The 22981-nt window shown below is 39.1% G+C and overlaps 1 protein-coding gene across 1 annotated transcript in view; it reads left to right on the top strand.

Moving 5' to 3' along the window:
• Positions 1 to 21064, top strand: part of gpd2 (glycerol-3-phosphate dehydrogenase 2 (mitochondrial)) — a 70419-nt gene extending 49355 nt beyond the window's left edge. The window contains exons 12-17 of the mRNA XM_062043556.1: positions 4307 to 4438; positions 4511 to 4669; positions 8578 to 8690; positions 8759 to 8837; positions 8909 to 9007; positions 15484 to 21064. Of these exons, the coding sequence (XP_061899540.1) occupies positions 4307 to 4438; positions 4511 to 4669; positions 8578 to 8690; positions 8759 to 8837; positions 8909 to 9007; positions 15484 to 15609 (708 nt within the window). The 3' untranslated portion in view covers positions 15610 to 21064. The remainder of the gene's footprint in view (positions 1 to 4306; positions 4439 to 4510; positions 4670 to 8577; positions 8691 to 8758; positions 8838 to 8908; positions 9008 to 15483) is intronic.
• The last annotated feature ends 1917 nt before the right edge of the window (positions 21065 to 22981 follow it).

Genomic DNA, 22981 nt, shown 5'->3' with positions numbered 1-22981 from the left:
CTCTCCCGTCTTCTGTAAACACGTGACAACTCATTGACTACGCCGTGGAAAATAAATCCATCATTTAGGAGCTACCTAGGCACAATTAGTCTCCCAAAATGTGAGTTAAATGCACTGCAAAAACTGAAATCTAAGAAGATTAAATATCTCAAATAAGGGTGATATTTGCTTATTTTCTGTCTGATAAGATCATTCTTCTCACTAAGCAGATTTTATGTTAGAGTGTTTTACTTGTTCTAAGGCAGTGGTTCTTAACCTGGGTTCGATCGAACCCTAGGGGTTTGGTGAGTCGGCCTCAGGGGCTCAGGGGAGGTCAGGACACACCCGACTCATTGTGTAAATAAAAACTTCTCCCTATCGGCGTATTATGCATACCCCCAAACAATGTTCCCTCTAACTCAGTGGCCTAGTGGTTAGAGTGTCCGCCCTGAGATGGGTAGGTTGTGAGTTCAAACCCCGGCCGAGTCATACCAAAGACTATAAAAATGGGACCCATTACCTCCCTGCTTGGCACTCAGCATCAAGGGTTGGAATTGGGAGTTAAATCACCCCGGCACCACTGCCCACTGCTCCCCTCACCTCCCAGGGGGTGAACAAGGGTGGTGGGTCAAATGCAGAGGACAAATTTCACCACACCTATTGTGTGTGACAATCATTGGTACTTTTAACTTAGATGTGCACACTGGCCACACCAGCAGCACACCTGTCCCAAACCTGACTAAATACCAAGTTAATGACGCCAAAAGGGACAAGCGGTAGAAAATGGATGGATGGATGGATGTTTTATTATTATAATCAAATGACAGCAGTCATTTCCATGGGATTATTTTCTAAAATAAGTGTTTTGGCCCACTTACAATGACAGTAACACAACATATTGTTTTTCATGAGATGTGTACTAGTATTGTATGTCTGGGTGGGGGTCCTGCTTTGGAAATAAGTTGTACCCCTTTCCGATATCGCATTTAGTTCCCACTAAAACATTCACATTTTGCACAATGAGATGTAAACATGGGATCATGTGTACATTCCTGTGACGTTCTGTTTGTAAAATACATCTTTATTAGTATGTATTTAATATAATAACATCATTACATGATTAATATTTATAAATTAAGATTAAATTAAGAAAAAAACATTTTATTTTTCACTAAAGAAGGGTTCGGTGAAAGCGCATATGAAACTGGTGGGGTTCAGTACCTCCAACAAGGTTAAGAACCACTGTTCTAAGGGTTTTGGTCCTAAATGATCTCAGTAAGATATTACAGCTTGTAGCTGAGATTTGATGACCTATATTGAGTAAAACATGCTTGAAACTATTTTTGTCCAAATGTCCAAAACACACCCAGCAATGGTGCACAGGAAGGCGGAGAAGAAGAGGGGAAAAGGCGGCCAAAATGGTCAAAAGTCCAAATTTTGTCCAAAATACCTCCCCGGGTTCCAGTCCCACGAGTCCTGCCGCCGGCCGCACAAGTCCCAGGATGCAACAAATGTCCCAGCAAAGTCCCACGGGAAGTGGGGGAGAAAAGTGAGAAAAGTCGGCAAAAGTCCCCAAAAATTTTCTAAATACCTACCCAGGTTCGAGTGCCACATGGAGTGCCACAAGTCTTAAGACTTGTGGCACTCGAACCCGCGTGTGATTTTTGAACATTTTACCGACTTTTCTCACTTTTCTCCCTGCCTTGCCGTGGGACTTTGCTAGGACTTTGCTTGGACATTTTGGGCAGCCCGGCCGGCGGCGGGACTTGTAGGACTCAAACCTGGGTAGGTATTTTGAACATTTTTGGGAAATTTGCTGACTTTTCCAACTTTTATCCCTTCCTCCCCGTGGGACTCGGCTGGGTGTGTTATGGACATTTTGGGCATCCCAGGACTTGCGCGGCCATACATAAGATTTTATGTTATAGAGTGTTTTACTTGTTTTAAGTGTTTTGGTCCTAAATGATCTCAGTAAGATATTACAGCTTGTTGCTGAGATTTGATGACCTATATTGAGTAAAACATGCTTGAAACTAGAATATCAACTGTTGCAAAGCTGTGTCATCAACACTCACAAGTATAAAACTACTTTTTTAAAGTAATCATTTCTTATTTCAAGCATGAAAAAAAAAAAATCATGACTTTGACACAACTGTGTCTCATAATTAAAATGGATGACAGCCAAATGGACTTTGCTGTTTTATTTTTAATGAAACAATAGAAAATATGTACCCATATAGTAGTTGTCAGGTTCAAACACTGATGACATCTATTAAACAGACAAAGAAGCAAGGAATTAAACAGAGACAGAATTAAATTTGGCTCAATGAGGAGAAACGCGTAGACCTGTACCCTTGTTCAGTGTCCCACCACGCTCTGACGAAAGATTGTACGCATCCTCTTTTATTTGGACTTTCCCTGATTACATGGCAACAGCTATTTCTAAAGGAAGGGGGGTCGTAAACAGCCGTCGCCTTTGGTTACAAAACAGTTCGAAGAAAAGGTGCCTGGAGTGGGGTCAGGTCCTGCTTCCTCTTCCGCTTTGTAGATTTCGGGTCAAGACAAAATCTTCCTGTGGATTACGATAGCTCAAAGAAACCCACACCTTCATGCCGCTTCCCATCCTACACAGTGGAGTTTTACAAGCCTTTTGTTTGCTAAGATCAAAGACAGCTTTTGTCTGCTCGCTGGGAACCCATGGAAACACAAAGTTTTGTGATAACTTAGATACAATTATTCTGACAGTAGTACAGTTTTTATTAGTGAGAATATACTTATTTTAAGGTATTTTGGGGTTCATTGAGGTTAGCTAATTTTACTTGTTTTGGAAAGTCTTGACAAGCCAAATTTTCTTGTTCTATTGGCAGATAATTTTGCTTAGTTCAAATAAAATACCCCTCATTTTTGGAATTTTTTTTCTTGTGTTTGACCACTGACTTTTTGCAGTGTACCTAGGCACAATTACTCTCCCAAAATGTGAGTTAAATGCACTGCAAAAACTGAAATCTAAGTAAGATGAAATATCTCAAATAAGGGTGATATTTGCTTATTTTCTGTCTGATAAGATAATTCTTCTCACTAAGCAGATTTTACGTTAGTGTTTTACTTGTTTTAAGTGTTTTGGTCCTAAATGATCTCAGTAAGATATTACAGCTTGTTGCTGAGATTGGATGACCTATATTGAGTAAAACATGCTTGAAACTATTTTTGTCCAAATGTCCAAAACACACCCAGCAATGGTGCACAGGAAGGCGGGGAAGAAGAGGGGAAAAGGCGGCCAAAATGGTCAAAAGTCCCAATTTTGTCCAAAATACTTCCCCGGGTTCCAGTCCCACGAGTCCTGCCGCCGGCCGCACAAAGATGCAACAAATGTCCCAGCAAAGTCCCACGGGAAGTGGGGGAGAAAAGTGAGAAAAGTCGGCAAAAGTCCCCAAAAATTGTCAAAATACCTACCCAGGTTGGAGTCCCACATGGAGTGCCACAAGTCTTAAGACTTGTGGCACTCGAACCTGGGTGTGAATTTTGAACATTTTACCGACTTTTCTCACTTTTCTCCCCGCCTTCCCGTGGGACTTTGCTGGGGACATTTTGGGCACCTCGGGACTTGCGCGGCCGGCGGCGGGACTTGTGGGACTCCAACCTGGGAAGGTATTTTAAACATTTTTGGGGACTTTTGCATACTTTTCCAACTTTTATCCCCTCCTCCCTGTGGGACTCGGCTGGGTGTGTTATGGACATTTTGGGCATCCCGGGACTTGCGCGGCCATACATAAGATTTTATGTTATAGAGTGTTTTACTTGTTTTAAGTGTTTTGGTCCTAAATGATAGTAGATGTAAGATATTACAGCTTGTTGCTGAGATTTGATGACCTATATTGAGTAAAACATGCTTGAAACTAGAATATCAAGTGTTGCAAAGCTGTGTCATCAACACTCACAAGTATAAAACTACTTTTTTAAAGTAATCATTTGTTATTTCAAGCACGAAAAAAAAATCATGACTTTGACACAATTGTGTCTCATAATTAAAACAGATGACAGCCAAATGCTGTCTTATTTCCAGTGAAACAATAGAAAATAAGTACTCATATAGTAGTACAGTTGTTATTAATGACAATATACTTATTTTAAGGTATTTTTGGGTCCTTTGAAGTAAGCTAATTTTACTTGTTTTGGGAAGTCTTGACAAGCCAAATTTTCTTGTTCTATTGGCAGATAATTTTGCTTAGTTCAAATAAAATACCCCTAATTTTTGTATTTTTTTTTCTTGTTTTTGAACACTGACTTTTTGCAGTGTGAACAAAGATGTATTTTTGTCTGCACTCAGGTCGCCCAGCATCTGGCCTCTACGTACGGAGGGAAGGCATACGACGTCGCCAAGATGGCGCAGGTCACGGGGCAAAGATGGCCGATCGTCGGAAAAAGACTTGTGTCCGAGTTTCCTTACATTGAGGCTGAAGTAAATAAGATGATCATTCTTTACAGTTTACTTCAGTAATCACTCTGACTTTGAATGAACCACCTCTTGCAGGTTCTGTATGCCATCAGGGAGTACGCCTGCACCGCCATCGATGTCATTGCTCGGCGAACACGTTTGGGCTTCCTGAATGTGCAGGCAGCCGACGAGGCCCTCCCACGCATCGTGCAGATCATGGCCAAGGAGTTGGGCTGGTGCCAGGAGCGTAAGACGGTAGACAAGTTATATTATTCTCTCTCAGACAACCATAGGGAGCCAAATCTGGAGCTAAATCAGAGCAAGTTTTGTACTTGATAAACTACATTTAGAAAGTCAAAAATCTAGTTTTGAAAAATACATCAGTGTATTAAATATCAAGCTATTATTTTAAATTATGATTTACTCTGGTAATTATTTTGAATACATTCTTTATTTTCAATTTTCACAAAAGAGGAGAAAGATACAGAGCCCCTAAAAGGACATGGGGGGAAAATAATTTTGGAGGGGGGATTTAAAAAAAAAAAGTTTTTAAGATATGTATCTCATGTGCACGCAAAAGTTTCTCGTGCGCACAAGATATACATGTAAAAAAATAAAATAAATAAAATTCACCCCCCCCAAAAAAATTTAGGGACAAGGGGGACATTTTTTTGGGGAGGGGGGATTTATTTTATTTTTTTATTTTTTAGATATGTATCTTACGGGAATTTTTTTTTTTTTTTTTTTTTTATGTTTTTTTTTTTTTAGATATGTATCTTACGGAGCCCTTAAAGGGACATGGGGGGGGGGGGGGCTTTTTTTAAACATTTTTTTTAGATATGTATCTTGTGCGCACGAGAAACCTTTGCTTGCACACAAGATACATATCTAAAAATAAATAAATCCCCCCCCCAACATGGGGGAATTTTTTTTTTGGGGGGGGGGTTTATTTTTTTATTTTTTTAGATATGTATCTTACAGAGCCCCTAAAGGGACATGGGGAGAAACATTTTGGAGGGGGGGATTTAAAAAAAAAGAAGTTTTTTAGATATGCATTTTGTGCACACAAGAAACTTTTGCATGCCCACGAGATACATAGCTAAAAAAAATAAATAAATAAAAATTCCCCCTTCCCCCCAAAAAAATTTAGGGACATGGGGGAAATTTTTCTTTTTTTCTTTTTTTTTTAGATATGTATCTTACGAAGCCCCTAAAGGGACATGGGGGAAAACTTTTTTATGGGGGGGTGATTTATTTATTTTTAAAAATATTTTTTTTAGATATGTATAGAAACTTTTGCGTGCACACGAGATACATATCTAAAAAAAATTTTTTTTAAATTCCCCCCCAAAATTTTTTTCCCCCATGTCCCTATATCTAAAAAAAAAAAATACAAAAAAAAATAACATTTCCCCCCCCCAAAATGTTTCCTCCATGTCCCTTTAGGGGCTCCCTAGAAAGATAACCTTAGAGGAAAATCTAATTTAAAACATTTGAATGCACGTACAACACTTAAGACCTTTAGAATATGCGGATTTACATTATGGTATGGATTAAGCAACAAACCCAAACAAACAAAGCACCAATATGATTCCGTTTAAGAGACTGTTCAAACTACAAGTGTTCACAAAGTACACAGAACAAGAATTATGATGAACATCTTGAACCTTTTTAAAAAAAAAATGAGATAATTATTATTTATTCAGTAATTGTTTACTTACTTATTGTATATTTGTTTATGTATTCATTCACTGTTCTGTTACAGAGAACAAGGAATTGGGATACAATTGCTAAAAGGGGTAGGATTAAATAAGCTCTGCTTCTTCCAACTCCTTTTCAGACGTGCTGTAATGAAACAAATGGAAATATGTGACGCATTACATTGTTTCAAATAAACTGAAACCGAACTGAACTTTCATATATTTTGATATTTAAAGCTTCTGTTTTTTTCCAAAATATAAACCTTATTATTTCAGTTTCACATCTTTCTTTTACAGTTTTAAATCCTTTTTTTAGGGATGTCCGATAATATCGGACTGCCGATATTATCGACCGATAAATGCTTTAAAATGTAATATCGGAAATTATCGGTATCGGTTTCAAAATGTACAATTTATGTCTTTTTAAAACGCCGCTGTGTACACGGACGTAGGGAGAAGTATAGCGCGCCAATAAACCTTAAAGGCACTGCCTTTATGTGCCGCAAACACATAATATCTACGGCTTTTCACACACACAAGTGAATGCCAGGCATACTTGATCAACAGCCATACAGGTCACACCGAGGGTGGCCGTATAAACAACTTTAACACTGTTACAAATATGCGCCACACTGTGAACCCACACCAAACAAGAATGACAAACACATTTCGGGAGAACATCCACATCGTAACACAACATAAATACAACAGAACAAATACCCAGAACCTCTTGCAGCACTCTACCTCTTCCGGTACGCTACAATATACACCCCCGCTACCACCGACACCCATACCCCCCCCCACCCCGCCCACTTTTGAAACATGTATTAGTAGATTGCACAGTACAGTACATATTCCGTACAATTGACCACTAAATGGTAACACCCCAATAAGTTTTTCAACTTGTTTAAGTCGGGGTCCACGTTAATCAATTCATGGTAAAGTTACATTGTTTAATGCATCCAGCGGGGCATCACAACAAAATTAGGCATAATAATGTGTTAATTCCACCACTGTATATATCGGTATCGGTTGATATCGGAATCGGTAATCAAGAGTTGGACAATATCGGATATCGGCAAAAAAGCCATTATCGGACATCCCTACTTTTTTTTGTCCCTTTCACTTGATGACATGCGTCCTACGATAAAATCAAGCCAAATATCCGAGTGTGAAATTTTTTTTTTGAAACTAACAAAGAAAAAAGGGGAAATTAAATAACATTTTAATCTGAAAAAAAGTTTCAATATCAAAATATATGAACGTAAAAGTGGACAATTAAAGAGTACACTGCAAAAAGTCAGTGTTCCAAAAGAAGCAGAAAAAAAATAAAAAATGAGGGGTATTTTATTTGAACTAAGCAAAATTATCTGCCAATAGAATAAGAAAATTTGGCTTGTCAAGACTTTCCAAAACAAGTAAAATTAGCTAACTTCAATGAACCCAAAAATACCTTAAAATAAGTATATAAAAAAATATATATATATAGAAAAAAAAAGAGACCTTTTTGCTCAATATGTTGAAAAATATTCTTAAATGAAGTAAATGCTAGTGCCATTATCTTGACATAATGATATGCACTCGGCATTACATTTCTTGAAACCAGCAAACTTATACTGAAAACTAATTTATTGTTCTTAATGGAAAGGCAACAAGGCAAGCGCTTGTTACTCTCGGGGTCTCCTAGCCGCTCAGGCAAATCATATTGTCTAAAAATGCATTTTTCCATCGATAACATGACATCATCGCGCCAAGTGCGTGCTCTTTCAGTCAATTAGTGCGCATATATACAGCCCGGCCCCCGGCCAAAAATGTTTTAATTGTAATTTTGAAGAATTCATCTGAATGTGCATGAACTATTTCTGTTCAAAATTGTTTGAAATGTCACATGTTAAATGTTTAAATATTAACTGTCAGTTTACTGTACTGTGCCAACTGTACTACTATATGAGTACATATTTTCTATTGTTTCATTGAAAATAAAACAGCAAAGTCCATTTGGCTGTCATCTGTTTTAATTATGAGACACAATTGTGTCAAAGTCATGAGGTTTTTTTTCATGCTTGAAGTAAGAAATGATTACTTGAAAAAAGTAGTTTTATACTTGTGAGTGTTGATGACACAGCTTGGCAACAGTTGATATTCTATTTTCAAGCATTTTTTACTCAATATAGGTCATCAAATCTCAGCAACAAGCTGTAATATCTTACTGAGATCATTTAGGACCAAAACACTTAAAACAAGTAAAACACTCTAACATAAAATCTGCTTAGTGAGAAGAATTATCTTATCAGACAGAAAATAAGCAAATATCACCCTTATTTGAGATATTTAATCTTGCTTAGATTTCAGTTTTTGCAGTTTATGTGTGTGTGAACTGAGTCTTTATTGTTAACTAAAGGAGAAAAGCTGTGTGCAATTTATCAGTGCGACAAAAAGCTATAATGGTGAATTTATCATCAGGCCGAGCTTGAAGCAGCTAAGAAGTTCTTGTACCACGAGATGGGCTACCGGTCTCGCTCTGAGCAGCTGACCAAAACATCCGAGATGAATCTGGACAACCAGGAAGTAGCAAGGTGAAATCAGACTGGCCAAAGTTCTGCCATAAAAAAGTGGCACTGCCTCAACTTCATGTGATTGGCAGGTACAAGAAACGCTTCCACAAGTTTGACAAAGAAAGCAAAGGATTCATCACCACCGTCGACGTCCAGCAAGTCTTGGATGTGAGTTCTCACTTCCCTGCCTGGTCAGTTCTTTTTCCACTGGTTGATCCGTCCCGACCTTCCCTTTCCAGAGCATCAATGTCCACATCGATGAGAACGCGCTCCATGATATTCTTAACGAGGTCGATGTCAACAAGAATGGACAGATTGAAATCGACGAATTTTTGCAGGTACGTATAACCGGCGATTGGATGTACATATAGGGGTTAATACGTGTTTTTAGCCTTAACCCTGTAAGACCCAAATATAGAAAAACCTAAAAAAAATAAATATTTGACCTTTCAGATGTTGTTGTAGGAGGCATTTGATGCAGAAATTGAAGAGTTAAAAGCAACAATTATATAACAAGCTCTAAATGAAATGTGATGCATATGTTCCACAATAACTACATATGTACATGCTCTAGACCAGGGGTCACCAACGCGGTGCCCGCGGGCACCAGGTAGCCCGTAAGGACCAGATGTGTAGCCCGCTGGCCTGTTCTAAAAATAGCTCAAATAGCAGCACTTACCAGTGAGTTGCCTGTATTTTTTAAATGTTATTTATTTACTAGCAAGCTGGTCTCGCTTTGCCCGACATTTTTAATTCTAAGAGAGACAAAACTCAAATAGAATTTGAAAATCCAAGAAAATATTTTAAAGACTTGGTCTTCACTTGTTTAAATAAATTCATTAATTTTTTTACTTTGCTTCTTATAACTTTCAGAAAGACAATTTTAGAGAAAAAATCCAACCTTAAAAATGATTTTAGGATTTTTAAACACATATACCTATTTACCTTTTAATTTCCTTCCTCTTCTTTCCTGACAATTTAAATCAATGTTTAAGTAAATTTATTTTTTTTATTGGAAAGAATAATAAATAAATTTTAATTTAATTCTTCATTTTAGCTTCTGTTTTTTCGACGAAGAATATTTGTGAAATATTTCTTCAAACTTATTATGATTAAAATTTTAAAAAATGATTCTGTCAATTCTAGAAAATCTGTAGAATCAAATTTAAATCTTATTTCAAAGTCTTTTGAATTTCTTTTAAAAATTTTGTTCTGGAAAATCTAGAAGAAATAATGATTTGTCTTTGTTAGAAATATAGCTTGGTCCAATTTGTTATATATTCTAACAAAGTGTAGATTGGATTTTAACCTATTTAAAACATGTCATCAAAATTCTAAAATTAATCTTAATCATGAAAAATTACTATTGATGTTCCATAAATTATTTTTTTAATTTTTTCAAAAAGATTCCAATTAGCTAGTTTTTCTCTTCTTTTTTTCGGTTGAATTTTGAATTTTAGAGAGTCGAAATTGAAGATAAACTATGTTTTAAAATGTAATTGTCATTTTTTTCGTGTTTTCTCCTCTTTTAAACCGTTCAATTAAGTGTAAATATCATTAATTATTAATAACAACATAGAGTTAAAGGTAAATTGAGCAAATTGGCTATTTCTGGCAATTTATTTAAGTGTGTATCAAAGTGGTAGCCCTTCGCATTAATCAGTACCCAAAAAGTAGCTCTTGGTTTCAAAAAGGTTGGTGACCCCTGCTCTAGACATTGTAATAACAACCAAAAAATATATAAAATACATTTTAATTACTTGAATCTGATGAATCCAGTCCAGTGAAACAAATAGATTTTGTTCGAAGGAAACCTTGAGAGGTTGTGAGAGTTCGTGGCCAGAAGGCGTGACTTATAAACAAATGTACGATCCAATAGCCTTGTGAGACTGAACAATAGGACCCAATGACTATGTAAATGTGGTTAAAAATATATATATAACAGATTGTTTTTTAGGATGGTTAAAGGTAACGTTGTAATTTTACAACCAGGGGTGTTACAGGGTTAAAGGTTGCTATGCCATGTTCATCTTTGCTTCAGAGAAAAAAAGAAAAAAAAAGGAGAAAAGGTGGTTGTCCACCTGAGACAGTAGGTGTGAACTCGCTTCAACCAGATGACGTTAATTAGGAAGGTGGAAGTGTGACTTGTATAATGAGGGCCGAGGCGCGAGCCTCTCTGACTGTTGCTAAATTACTTTCTCACTTGGTGGCAAATTGAGAAGAGTCATTGCAAGGGAGCATGATACAGTTTCCTCTTCATTAGCGTGAGAGAGCAACTACCGGTATAGACAGTCGTGCTCATAAGTTGACATACCCTGGGAGGATTTATGATTTCTTGGCCATTCTTCAGAGAATATGAATGATAACACAACAACCTTTCTTCCACTCATGCTTAATGGTTGTGTGAAGCTATTTATTGGCAAACAACTCTGTTTACTCTTTTGAAATCAAAATGACAAAAGAAAGTACCCAAATGACCCTGATCAAAAGTTTACATACCCCAGTGACTTTGATCTGATAACATGCACAAAAGTTGACACAAACAGGTTTGAATGGCTAATCAAGGTTCCAATCTTCACCTGTGACATGTTTGTTTGTAATGAATATGTGTGTATAAAAGGTCAGTGAGTTTCTGGGCTTCTGACAGACCATTGCATCTTTCATCCAGTGCTGCACACATGTTTCTGGATTCTGAGTCATGGGGAAGGCAAAATAATTGTCAAAGGATCTGCGATAAAAGGTCATTGAACTGCATAAAACAGGAAAGGGGTATAAAAAGATATCCAAGGAATTGAGAATGCCAATCAGCAGTGTTCAAACGCTGTTTAAGAAGTGGAAAATGAGGGATTCAGGTAGACCAGCAAAGATTTCAGCCACAACAGCCAGGAAAATTGTTTGAGATGCAAAGAAAAATCCACAAATAACTTCAGCTGAAATACAGGACTGTATGAAAAATTGTGGTGTGGCTGTTTCAAGATGCACAATAAGGAGGCACTTGAAGAAAAATGGGCTGCATGGTCGAGTCGCCAGTCATATTCTCTGAAGAAATTCTCCCAGGGTATGTAAACTTATGAGCACAACTGTATCTGGTCAGACTCTCCAGGAAGCAACACATGTTTTCCTTTTTGCGAACATTTGCATTTTCTGTTCAAATAATGTCGCTAAATATTAATGTTTGTCTTTTACTTGTGTGTCCGACCGGCTCTTGGATGATGTAGAGACTACAATCAGGTAGTGTATGCAAAGTACTGGTGGACAGTAATAAACAGAGGAATATAACCCCTTTTTAACTACTCGGGTGGACCAGGAGAGGAAAAACTCACCAGACTTCTACAAGGTGATAAAGCTGCACTAGGCTGGATGTCAGCAATAAAACTGTTTCATTAGAACATTTAAAAAAAAATGAACATAGTGTGCCTGAATACAAAGGGAGGCCTACTGACTTGAGTGGTTTGGCTGAAACAGGCAACAGTACCGTATTTTTCGGACTATAAGTCGCGTTTTTTTTCATAGTTTGCAACTTATACTCAGGAGGGACTTATGTGTGAAATTATTAACACATTAGCGTAAAATATCAAATAATATTATTTAGCTCATTCACGTAAGAGACTAGACAGAGGGTCGGCAACCTGCGGCTCTTTAGCGCCGCCCTAGTGGCTCTCTGGAGATTTTTCAAAAATGTATGAAGAATGGAAAAAGATGAGGGGAAAAAAATCTATTTTTTTGTTTTAGTATGGTTTCTGTAGGAGGACAAACATGACACAAACCTCCCTAATTGTTATAAATCACACTGTTTATATTAAACATGCTTCACTGATTCGAGTATTTGGCGAGCGCCGTTTTGTCCTACTTATTTTGGCGGTCCTTGAACGCACCGTATAGTTTGTTTACATGTATAACTTTCTCCGACTTTCTAGGACGTGTTTTATGCCACTTTTTTTCTGTCTCATTTTGTCCACCAGACTTTTAACGTTGTGCATGAGTGCACAAAGGTGAGTTTTGTTGATGTTATTGACTTGTGTGGAGTGCTAATCAGACATATTTGGTCACTGCATGACTGCAAAGCTAATCGATGCTAACATGCTATTTAGGCTAGCGATATGTACATATTGCATCATTATGCCTCATTTGTAGCTATATTTGAGCTCATTTAGTTTCCTTTAAGTCCTCTTAATTAAATTTATATCTCATGACACATGTAATATGGCTTTTAATTTTTTGAGGCTCCAGACAGATTAGTTTTTGTATTTTTGGTCCAATATGGCTCTTTCAACATTTTGGGTTGCCGACCCCTGGACTAGACGTATAAGATTTCATGGGATTTAGCGATTAGGAGTGACAGATTGTTTGGTAAACGTACAGCATGTTCTATATGTTATAGTTATTTGAATGACTCTTACCATAATATGTTACGTTAACATACCAGGCACGTTCTCAGTTGGTTATTTATGCCTCATATAACGTACACTTATTCAGCCTGTTGTTCACTATTCTTTATTTATTTTAAATTGCCTTTCAAATGTCTACTCTTGGTGTTGGCTTTTATCAAATACATTTCCCCAAAAAATGCGACTTATATATGTTTTTTTCCTTCTTTATTATGCATTTTCGGCCGGTGCGACTTATACTCCGGAGCGACTTATACTCCGAAAAAAACGGTACTCTAGAGTTTAGTAAGTGAGGTTGCTTTCACACGTGAACATACAGACAGTGGGGGGAAATGAAAGATTTGATCCACCTCTGAAACTAAGCACAGGAAAGTTTACCTCCTTACAAAGACAAGAACAATCCGGGATTGTTGTGACAGGTTTATTTTAGCAGAGAAAAACAGAATACCAACAAAAAAGATCCAGAGAAGAAACATCAACTAAAAGTTTAATACCTTGTATTTGAGTGAAATATTTGATTCTCGCGCTACCAATAATCGTAACCCCTCACACATCCATGGAAAAAATACAAAATAATATTCGATAACTGTCAGTCAGGTTCCTCTCTTTAAGAAGGGGAACCGGAGGGTGTGTTCCAACTATCGTGGGATCACACTCCTCAGCCTTCCCGGTAAGGTCTATTCAGGTGAACTGGAGAAGAGGCTACGCCGGATAGTCGCACCTCGGATTCAGGAGTAACAGTGTGGTTTTCGTCCTGGTCGTGGAACTGTGGACCAGCTCTATACTCTCGGCAGGGTCCTTGAGGGTGCATGGGAGTTTGCCCAACCAGTCTACATGTGCTTTGTGGACTTGGAGAAGGCATTCGACCGTGAAGTCCTGTGGGGAGTGCTCAGAGAGTATGGGGTATCGGACTGTCTGATTGTGGCGGTCCGCTCCCTGTATGATCAGTGTCAGAGCTTGGTCCGCATTGCCGGCAGTAAGTCGGACACGTTTCCAGTGAGGGTTGGACTCCGCCAAGGCTGCCCTTTGTCACCCATTCTGTTCATAACTTTTATGGACAGAATATCTAGGCGCAGTCAAGGCGTTGAGGGGATCCGGTTTGGTGGCTGCAGGATTAGGTCTCTGCTTTTTGCAGATGATGTGGTCCTGATGGCTTCATCTGGCCAGGATCTTCAGCTCTCACTGGATCGGTTCGCAGCCGAGCGTGAAGCGACTGGGATGGGAATCAGCACCTCCAAGTCCGAGTCCATGGTTCTCGCCCGGAAAAAGGTGGAGTGCCTTCTCCGAGTTGGGGAGGAGATCGTGCCACAAGTGGAGGAGTTCAAGTACCTTGGAGTCTTGTTCACGAGTGAGGGAAGAGTGGATGGTGAGGTCGACAGGCGGATCGGTGCGGCGTCTTCAGTAATGCGGACGCTGTATCGATTCGTTGTGGTGAAGAAGGAGCTGAGCCGGAAGGCAAAGCTCTCAATTTACCGGTCGATCTACGTTCCCATCCTCACCTATGGTCATAAGCTTTGGGTTATGACCGAAAGGACAAGATCACGGGTACAAGCGGCCGAAATGAGTTTCCTCCGCCGGGTGGCGGGTCTCTCCCTTAGAGATAGGGTGAGAAGCTCTGCCATCCGGGGGGAGCTCAAAGTAAAGCCGCTGCTCCTCCACATGGAGAGGAGCCAGATGAGGTGGTTCGGGCATCTGGTCAGGATGCCACCCGAGCGCCTCCCTAGGGAGGTGTTTAGGGCACGTCCGACCGGTAGGAGGCCACGGGGAAGACCCGGCTGGCCTGGGAACGCCTTGGGATCCCCCGGGAGGAGCTGGACGAAGTGGCTGGGGAGAGGGAAGTCTTGGCTTCCCTGCTTAGGCTGCTGCCCCTCGATCCGACCTCGGATAAGCGGAAGAAGATGGATGGATGGTTGGATGGCTTATCGACTACGGTGTCAACACGGACTACAAAGGCGGATGCACGCAAATTTTCAGGACTTATGCAGATCCCAAATCAGAGATTTGACAGCCCTAATGTTTTTTTTCTGTAATTGATGTTCTGTTAAAATACACCTGCCAACTTATAATGAACTGTTACTGTCTTTGTAAGGTAAACTTGTAAACTACGAAATGAGCCGGGGATCAAATAGTTCCTGTAGGTTCCAAAGAAATGCAAACGTGGTTCCACTGTGTTATAAAAAACGATCTAAAATGAGCTGACAGGTTCAGACCAGAGAAAGCAGACCCCCACATCATGATGTTAAAGCTTCACGTCCAACCTGGTTCAGCTTCATCACACTGAAAAAAAAAAACCCTACTCAAACGGTGTTGGGCTCATTGAGCATGTGGAGGTGGTCGGATCGCTCGCGCATGGCCCGCGTAACGTCGGCAAGCCCCCCTGCGGTGTCGCCTGCTCGTCAACAACATGTGCTTTTTCTGTCAAACAGCTGATGAGCGCCGTCAAAAAGGGCCAAGTGTCTGACAGTCGCCTGGCCATCCTCATGAAGTCCGCCGAGGAGACTCTGGATATGAGGGGCCCCGTGACGGTGGACCGCAGCGGGGGCGGAGTCTAAGCCCCGAGCCTTTGTGAGACCTCATCTGAATGACAATGCAATCAGGCAGATGGCGGCGGGGATTTAGCCAAATCAAGAACGAAACCGGCGCCGCTCTTTAGCTTGTTTTGGGTGAAATAGAGTCTAGTGGCTGAGATTTGTTTTGCATGAGCTGCCTGTTTGTGTTTTGATTAGTCCTCAGCGTCAAGGTGCCTCCAATGTTCCACAGAGCACAATGTATCTATTTATAGCATCTTTTTATCTATTTCTAACGACTTTTAACACCTATTTTTTTAACTTGACACTATTGTGCACATACTAACTGAACACCTGTACTTTACTTTACAGGTCTACCATCGAAATATTCATTTCCTTACAGCGTACCTTTTTATTGCTTAACTTTTATTTCAGGTGTGTCACAAACCTTTTACAGCAGGGACCACTTCACCTTTGGTTTGTTTACTCAACATACCAAACACCAAAGCATCCTAGATTGAAACACTTTATGATTTATTAACGAGCTGTGATTTTCGTATTGCTTTTGTATCTACAAAACCCAAATACCAGTGAAGTCGTCACGTTGTGTAAATGGTAAATAAAAACAGAATACAATGATTTGCAAATCCTTTTCAACTTATATTCAATTGAATAGACTGCAAAGACAAGATACTTAATGTTCACACTGAAAAACTTAATTATTTTTTGCAAATAATCATTAACTTAGAATTTAATGGCAGCAACACATTGCAAAAAAGTTGTCACAGGGACATATTTACCACTGTGTTACATGGCCTTTCCTTTTAAGCTTAACATTTTAACATTCCGGGGTCTCGTTGTCGTATTTTAGGCTTCACATTTTCAATGGGAGACAGGTCTGGACTACAGGCAGGCCAGTCTAGTACCCGCACTCTTTTACCATGAAGCCACGCTGTTGTAACACATGGCTTGGCATTGTCTTGCTGAAATAAGCAGGGGCGTCCATGATAACGTTGCTTGGATGGCAACATATGTTGCTCCAAAACCTGTATGTACCTTTCAGCATTAATGGTGCCTTCACAGATGTGTAAGTTACCCATGCCTTGGGCACTAATACACCCCCATACCATCACAGATGCTGGATTTTGAACCTAGAACAGTCCGGATGGTTCGTTTCCTCCACAGACGTCCACAGTTTCCAAAAACAATTTGAAATGTGGACTCGTCAGACCACAGAACACTTTTCCACTTTGCATCAGTCCAATCTTAGATGAGCTCGGGCCCAGCGAAGCCGGCGGCGTTTCTGGGTGTTGTTGATAAACGGCTTTCGCTTTGCATAGTAGAGTTTTAACTTGCACTTACGGATGTAGCGGCCAACTGTAGTTACCGACAGTGGTTTAGTGAAGTGTTCCTGAGCCCATGTGGTGATATCCTTCACACACGGTTGTCGATTTTTGATGCAGTACAGCCTGAGGTATCGAAGTTCCGTAATATCATGGCTTACGTGCAGTGATTTCTCCAGATTCTCTAAACCTTTTGATGATATTACGGAGCGTAGATGGTGAAATCCCTAAATTCCTTGCAATAGCTGGTTGATAAATGTTGTTCTTAAACTGTTTGCTCAGGCATTTGTTGACAAAGTGGTGACCCTCGCCCCGTCCTTGTTTGTGAATGACTGAGCATTTCATGGAAGCTGCTTTTATACCCAATCATGGCACCCACCGTTTCCCAATTAGCCAGTTCACCTGTGGGATGTTCCAAATAAATGTTTGATGAGCATTCCTCAACTTTTTTGAAACATGTTGCAGGCATCAAATTCCCAAATGAGCTAATATTTGCAAAAAATAACAAAAGTTTTCCGGTTCGAACGTTATGTATCTTGTCTTTGCAATATTGAATACAGGTTGAAAAGGATTTCCCGCCACCCCAAAAGGGACAAGCGGTAGAAAATGGATGTAATCTGTTTTTATTTACCACTTACACAACATGCCAACTTCACTGGTTTTGGGTTTTGTAATAATATTGGTCACAATAATCGTTACATTGAGGTCCTGGTTTACTAAGATCCAAACACCACGTGCTAAACAGCGTGTGCAAACTATTATAGGCCGTGTTACGCTGCGATTTACTAAAACTGCACGTGCAATTGTAAATTGGTGCGGATCGCCTTATTTAAATGAGGATTTTTATGTGTACTATGTACGGAGCATCGCCATGGAGACATTCATTTACCGCACATTCATGTTATCACCTGGTGGTTTTGCGGTGTCTTCAAACATGCGGGAGACATCTACCACTTTTTAGGGGCATTTTAGAAGCAGTTGTGCGCTCAATATGCAAACAAATTCTAACAAAGAAATGTTTTCTTATAAGATATATTTTTAAAAAAAATATTGTATGTGAAAAAAAACAAACGTCATTAAAAAAATACACCAAAATGCATACATTTGTTTTAACCTCTAAAGGCTTAGTGGCCACATGCGTGGACAGCACCTTTTTAGCTCTTATTTCCAAAATTGTGTACACTACTGAATTGGGGTCTTATGGCCACTTATGTGGACACTTATACTGCCATCTGGTGGTGTCAGAAAAGTATAACATACAATGGAATTTGGAAAAAAAAAAAAAGTGTAAAAATAAAAATGTGCATGTAACTACACATGAAGTACACGTTTGTGTACTTATGGACTAAGTTTCATCATATTAAAAGATGATTTTTAGTTTTTATTCTAATTAGGGTCCAATAAGCCCAAATAGCAAAGAGAATGATGTAAACAAACAGCATGTAAACAAACAGCTTTGGAGTTAAGAGGTTAATCAGCCCTTCAGGTCCTCTAGCAGCTATAGAATTATAAAATGATGTTGCTGAATAGATAATATGTCTTTAGTTCTGACCGTCCATGAATGATGACACACACACACACACGTAGGACGGAGGATTCCGGTCTGATCCTGCAGCCGTGTGTGGAACTGTTCAGTTTTTATGTCCTCACAGGTGCTAAGTAAAGTGCAAAGTAGTGCCCGCAAAAGGCTGATGAGTGTTGATAAATCACGCGTGTTGAATAATTATATTTGCATCCTCTCCTCCCAGCATTGTGATGATCAGCGTATATTTTGCATAATAATGAAGACAGAGGCACCTCATTCTGCTCACTTAATCGACGCAATCCACTTTGCACACGTTCAGTAGGTCATCAAGTTTGCACTCGTTTTAGTACACGCAAACCTTTGGTAAATCAGGCCCTAAATGGTCTTCTCCTCTCTAATGAGGATCTAGCTACGAACAATGGGAGACCGGGCTTTCTGCTCCGCCGCTCCCAGTCTGTGGAACGCTCTCCCTGACCACCTGAGGGCACCACAGACTGTGGATGCTTTTAAAAAAGGCTTAAAAACCCTTCTTTTAAAAAAAGCCTTTTTTTTAGATATATGCATACTAGTAGATCTGTGTCTGTGGAACGCTCTCCCTGACCACCTGAGGGCACCACAGACTGTGGATGCTTTTAAAAAAGGCTTAAAAACCCTTCTTTTAAAAATAAAGCCTTTTTTTTTAGATATATGCATACTAGTAAATCTGTGTCTGTGGAACGCTCTCCCTGACCACCTGAGGGCACCACAGACTGTGGATGCTTTTAAAAAAGGCTTAAAAACCCTTCTTTTTTTTAAAAAAAGCCTTTTTTTAGATATATGCATACTAGTAAATCTGTGTCTGTGGAACGCTCTCCCTGACCACCTGAGGGCACCACAGACTGTGGATGCTTTTAAAAAAGGCTTAAAAACCCTTCTTTTAAAAATAAAGCCTTTTTTTTAGATATATGCATACTAGTAAATCTGTGTCTGTGGAACGCTCTCCCTGACCACCTGAGGGCACCACAGACTGTGGATGCTTTTAAAAAAGGCTTAAAAACCCTTCTTTTTTTAAAAAAAAAAGCCTTTTTTTAGATATATGCATACTAGTAAATCTGTGTCTGTGGAACGCTCTCCCTGACCACCTGAGGGCACCACAGACTGTGGATGCTTTTAAAAAAGGCTTAAAAACCCTTCTTTTTTTTAAAAAAAGCCTTTTTTTAGATATATGCATACTAGTAAATCTGTGTCTGTGGAACGCTCTCCCTGACCACCTGAGGGCACCACAGACTGTGGATGCTTTTAAAAAAGGCTTAAAAACCCTTCTTTTAAAAATAAAGCCTTTTTTTTAGATATATGCATACTAGTAAATCTGTGTCTGTGGAACGCTCTCCCTGACCACCTGAGGGCACCACAGACTGTGGATGCTTTTAAAAAAGGCTTAAAAACCCTTCTTTTTTTTAAAAAAAAGAGCCTTTTTTTAGATATATGCATACTAGTAAATCTGTGTCTGTGGAACGCTCTCCCTGACCACCTGAGGGCACCACAGACTGTGGATGCTTTTAAAAAAGGCTTAAAAACCCTTCTTTAAAAAAAAAAAAGGCTTTTTTTTAGATATATGCATACTAGTTATAGCTATTAGGCTGTTTTAGTTTTTATTTATTTTTATTATCTTTTTATTTTAATTTTTTTAATACACTGTAGCACTTTGAGGTTGTTTACTCAATGTAAAGTGCTTTATACAAATAAAATATATTATTATTATTATTATTATTATTATCAAGTTTGATAAGGATATTTACACGCTTTGTTTTCCAAGTCAAAACAATATTCTATATATTGAAAAGGGTGCAGGTCATTAAAAAGCAAGCTGTGGAACACAAACGGCCCCCAAGCCGCATTTTGAACACCAGTGCCATAACTAATAAGTGATGCATGGTAGACCTGCAAAGTACAAAAAAGGTTTTCATTTGTGTTTGACCTCATGGTTACTGTCCAGGGGGGTCAACACTGCCGGGGTCAATGCAAAAGAGACTTTTAAAGTGAAAGCCGAGTACTACTTCCTGTCTGTCGCAGCGATAACTAAATCCTACTGATATACTGATGTTTACAGGTTTCAAGCTTTATCTGCACTGCAAGTGTTTAGTCACTAAGCTTAACTTACTTTTAAAGACATTGCAAAACAGGATTAAAAAGGTGATTGTATATTTTTATTATTCGGTGAGAAATGCATGCTTATATTCTCCAAGTGGTGTGTTGGAAGTGTATGTTTTCTTTTGAAGAGACATTTATATTTCAGTGTAAAAGAAGATCATGTCCCAGCACGCTCACTGTTCATGTTTTGGGAAGGATGCATGAATGAGGACGTGTGCCTTCTCATGTTGAGACAGAACCACTCATGAACGCTGCCAAGACTTTTTTACTGACTTTAAAAGGTCTGATGCCCTTAGATGATCTTCATATCTCACAATCTAATCATTCAACTGCAGGGATTCAAACTTAGGTTGTCATTGCTCAGTGTGCCTTTTAGTGCATAGGTGTCAAAGTCAATGGGGTGATATTTGATTAGTATTAAAACCTGTTTTGCACGCACCGATACTCCATATTATTACTAACCCCGTTTCCATATGAGTTGGGAAATGGTGTTAGATGTAAATATAAACGGAATACAATGATTTGCAAATCCTTTTCAACCCATATTCAGTTGAATGCACTACAAAGACAACATATTTCATGTTCAAACTGATAAGCTTTTTTTTTTTTTTTTGCAAATAATAATTAACTTAGAATTTCATGGCTGCAACACGTGCCAAAGTAGTTGGGAAAGGGCATGTTCACCACTGTGTTACATGGCCTTTCCTTTTAACAACACTCAGTAAAGGTTTGGGAACTGAGGAGACACATTTTTGAAGCTTCTCAGGTGGAATTATTTCCCATTCTTGCTTGATGTACAGCTTAAGTTGTTCAACAGTCCGGGGGTCTCCCTTGTGCTATTTTAGGCTTCACACATTTTCAATGGGAGACAGGTCTGGACTACAGGCAGGCCAGTCTAGTACCCGCACTCTTTTACTATGAAGCCACGTTAATGTAACACGTGGCTTGGCATTGTCTTGCTGAAATAAGCAGGGGCGTCCATGATAACATTGCTTGGATGGCAACATATGTTGCTCCAAAACCTGTATGTACCTTTCAGCATTAATGGCGCCTTCACAGATGTGTAAGTTACCCATGTCTTGGGCACTAATACACCCCCATACCATCACAGATGCTGGCTTTTGAACTTTGCGCCTATAACAATCCGGATGGTTCTTTTCCTCTTTGGTCCGGAGGACACGACGTCCACAGTTTCCAAAAACAATTTGAAATGTGGACTCGTAAGACCACAGAACACTTTTCCACTTTGTATCAGTCCATCTTAGATGAGCTCAGGCCCAGAGAAGCCGAAGGCGTTTCTGGGTGTTGTTGATAAATGGTTTTTGCGTTGCATAGGAGAGTTTTAACTTGCACTTACAGATGTAGCGACCAACTGTAGTTACTGACAGTGGGTTTCTGAAGTGTTCCTGAGCCCTTGTGGTGATATCCTTTACACACTGATGTGGCTTGTTGATGCAGTACAGCCTGAGGGATGGAAGGTCACGGGCTTAGCTGCTTACGTGCAGTGATTTCTCCACATTCTCTGAACCCTTTGATGATATTATGAACCGTAGATGGTGAAATCCCTAAATTCCTTGCAATAGCTGGTTGAGAAAGGTTTTTCTTAAACTGTTCAACAATTTGCTCAGGCATTTGTTGACAAAGTGGTGACCCTCGCCCCATCCTTGTTTGTGAATGACTGAGCATTTCATGGAATCTACTTTTATACCCAATCATGGCACCCACCTGTTCCCAATTAGCCTGCTCACCTGTGGGATGTTCCAAATAAGTGTTTAATGAGCATTCCTCAACTTTATCAGTATTTATTGCCACCTTTCACAACTTCTTTGTCACGTGTTGCTGCCATCAAATTCTAGAGTTAATGATTATTTGCACAAAAAAAAAATGTTTATGAGTTTGAACATCAAATATGTTGTCTTTGTAGCATATTCAACTGAATATGGGTTGAAAATGATTTGCAAATCATTGTATTCCGTTTATATTTACATCTAACACAATTTCCCAACTCATATGGAAACGGGGTTTGTAAACAAAACCAAGTTTTCTTTTAAATAATATAAACACACTGCAAAAACTGAAATATAGGTATGATGAAATATCTCAAATAAGGGTGATATTTGCTTATTTTCTGTCTGATAAGATAATTCTTCTCACTAAGCAGATTTGATGTTAGAGTGTTTTACTTGTTTTAAGTGTTTTGGTCCTAAATGATCTCAGTAAGATATTACAGCTTGTTGCTGAGATTTGATGAGCTATATTGAGTAAAACATGCTTGAAACTAGAATATCAAGTGTTGCAAAGCTGTGTCATCAACACTCACAAGTATAAAACTACTTTTTTAAAGTAATCATTTCCTATTTCAAGCATGAAAAAAAAAATCATGATTTTGACACAATAGTGTCTCATAATTAAAACAGAT

This window comes from Entelurus aequoreus, linkage group LG01 (assembly GCF_033978785.1).
Source record: "Entelurus aequoreus isolate RoL-2023_Sb linkage group LG01, RoL_Eaeq_v1.1, whole genome shotgun sequence".
Lineage (NCBI taxonomy): Eukaryota > Metazoa > Chordata > Actinopteri > Syngnathiformes > Syngnathidae > Entelurus > Entelurus aequoreus.
The sequence above is the reverse complement of the archived record's forward strand: the minus strand, read 5'-3'. Positions and strand labels throughout refer to the sequence as shown.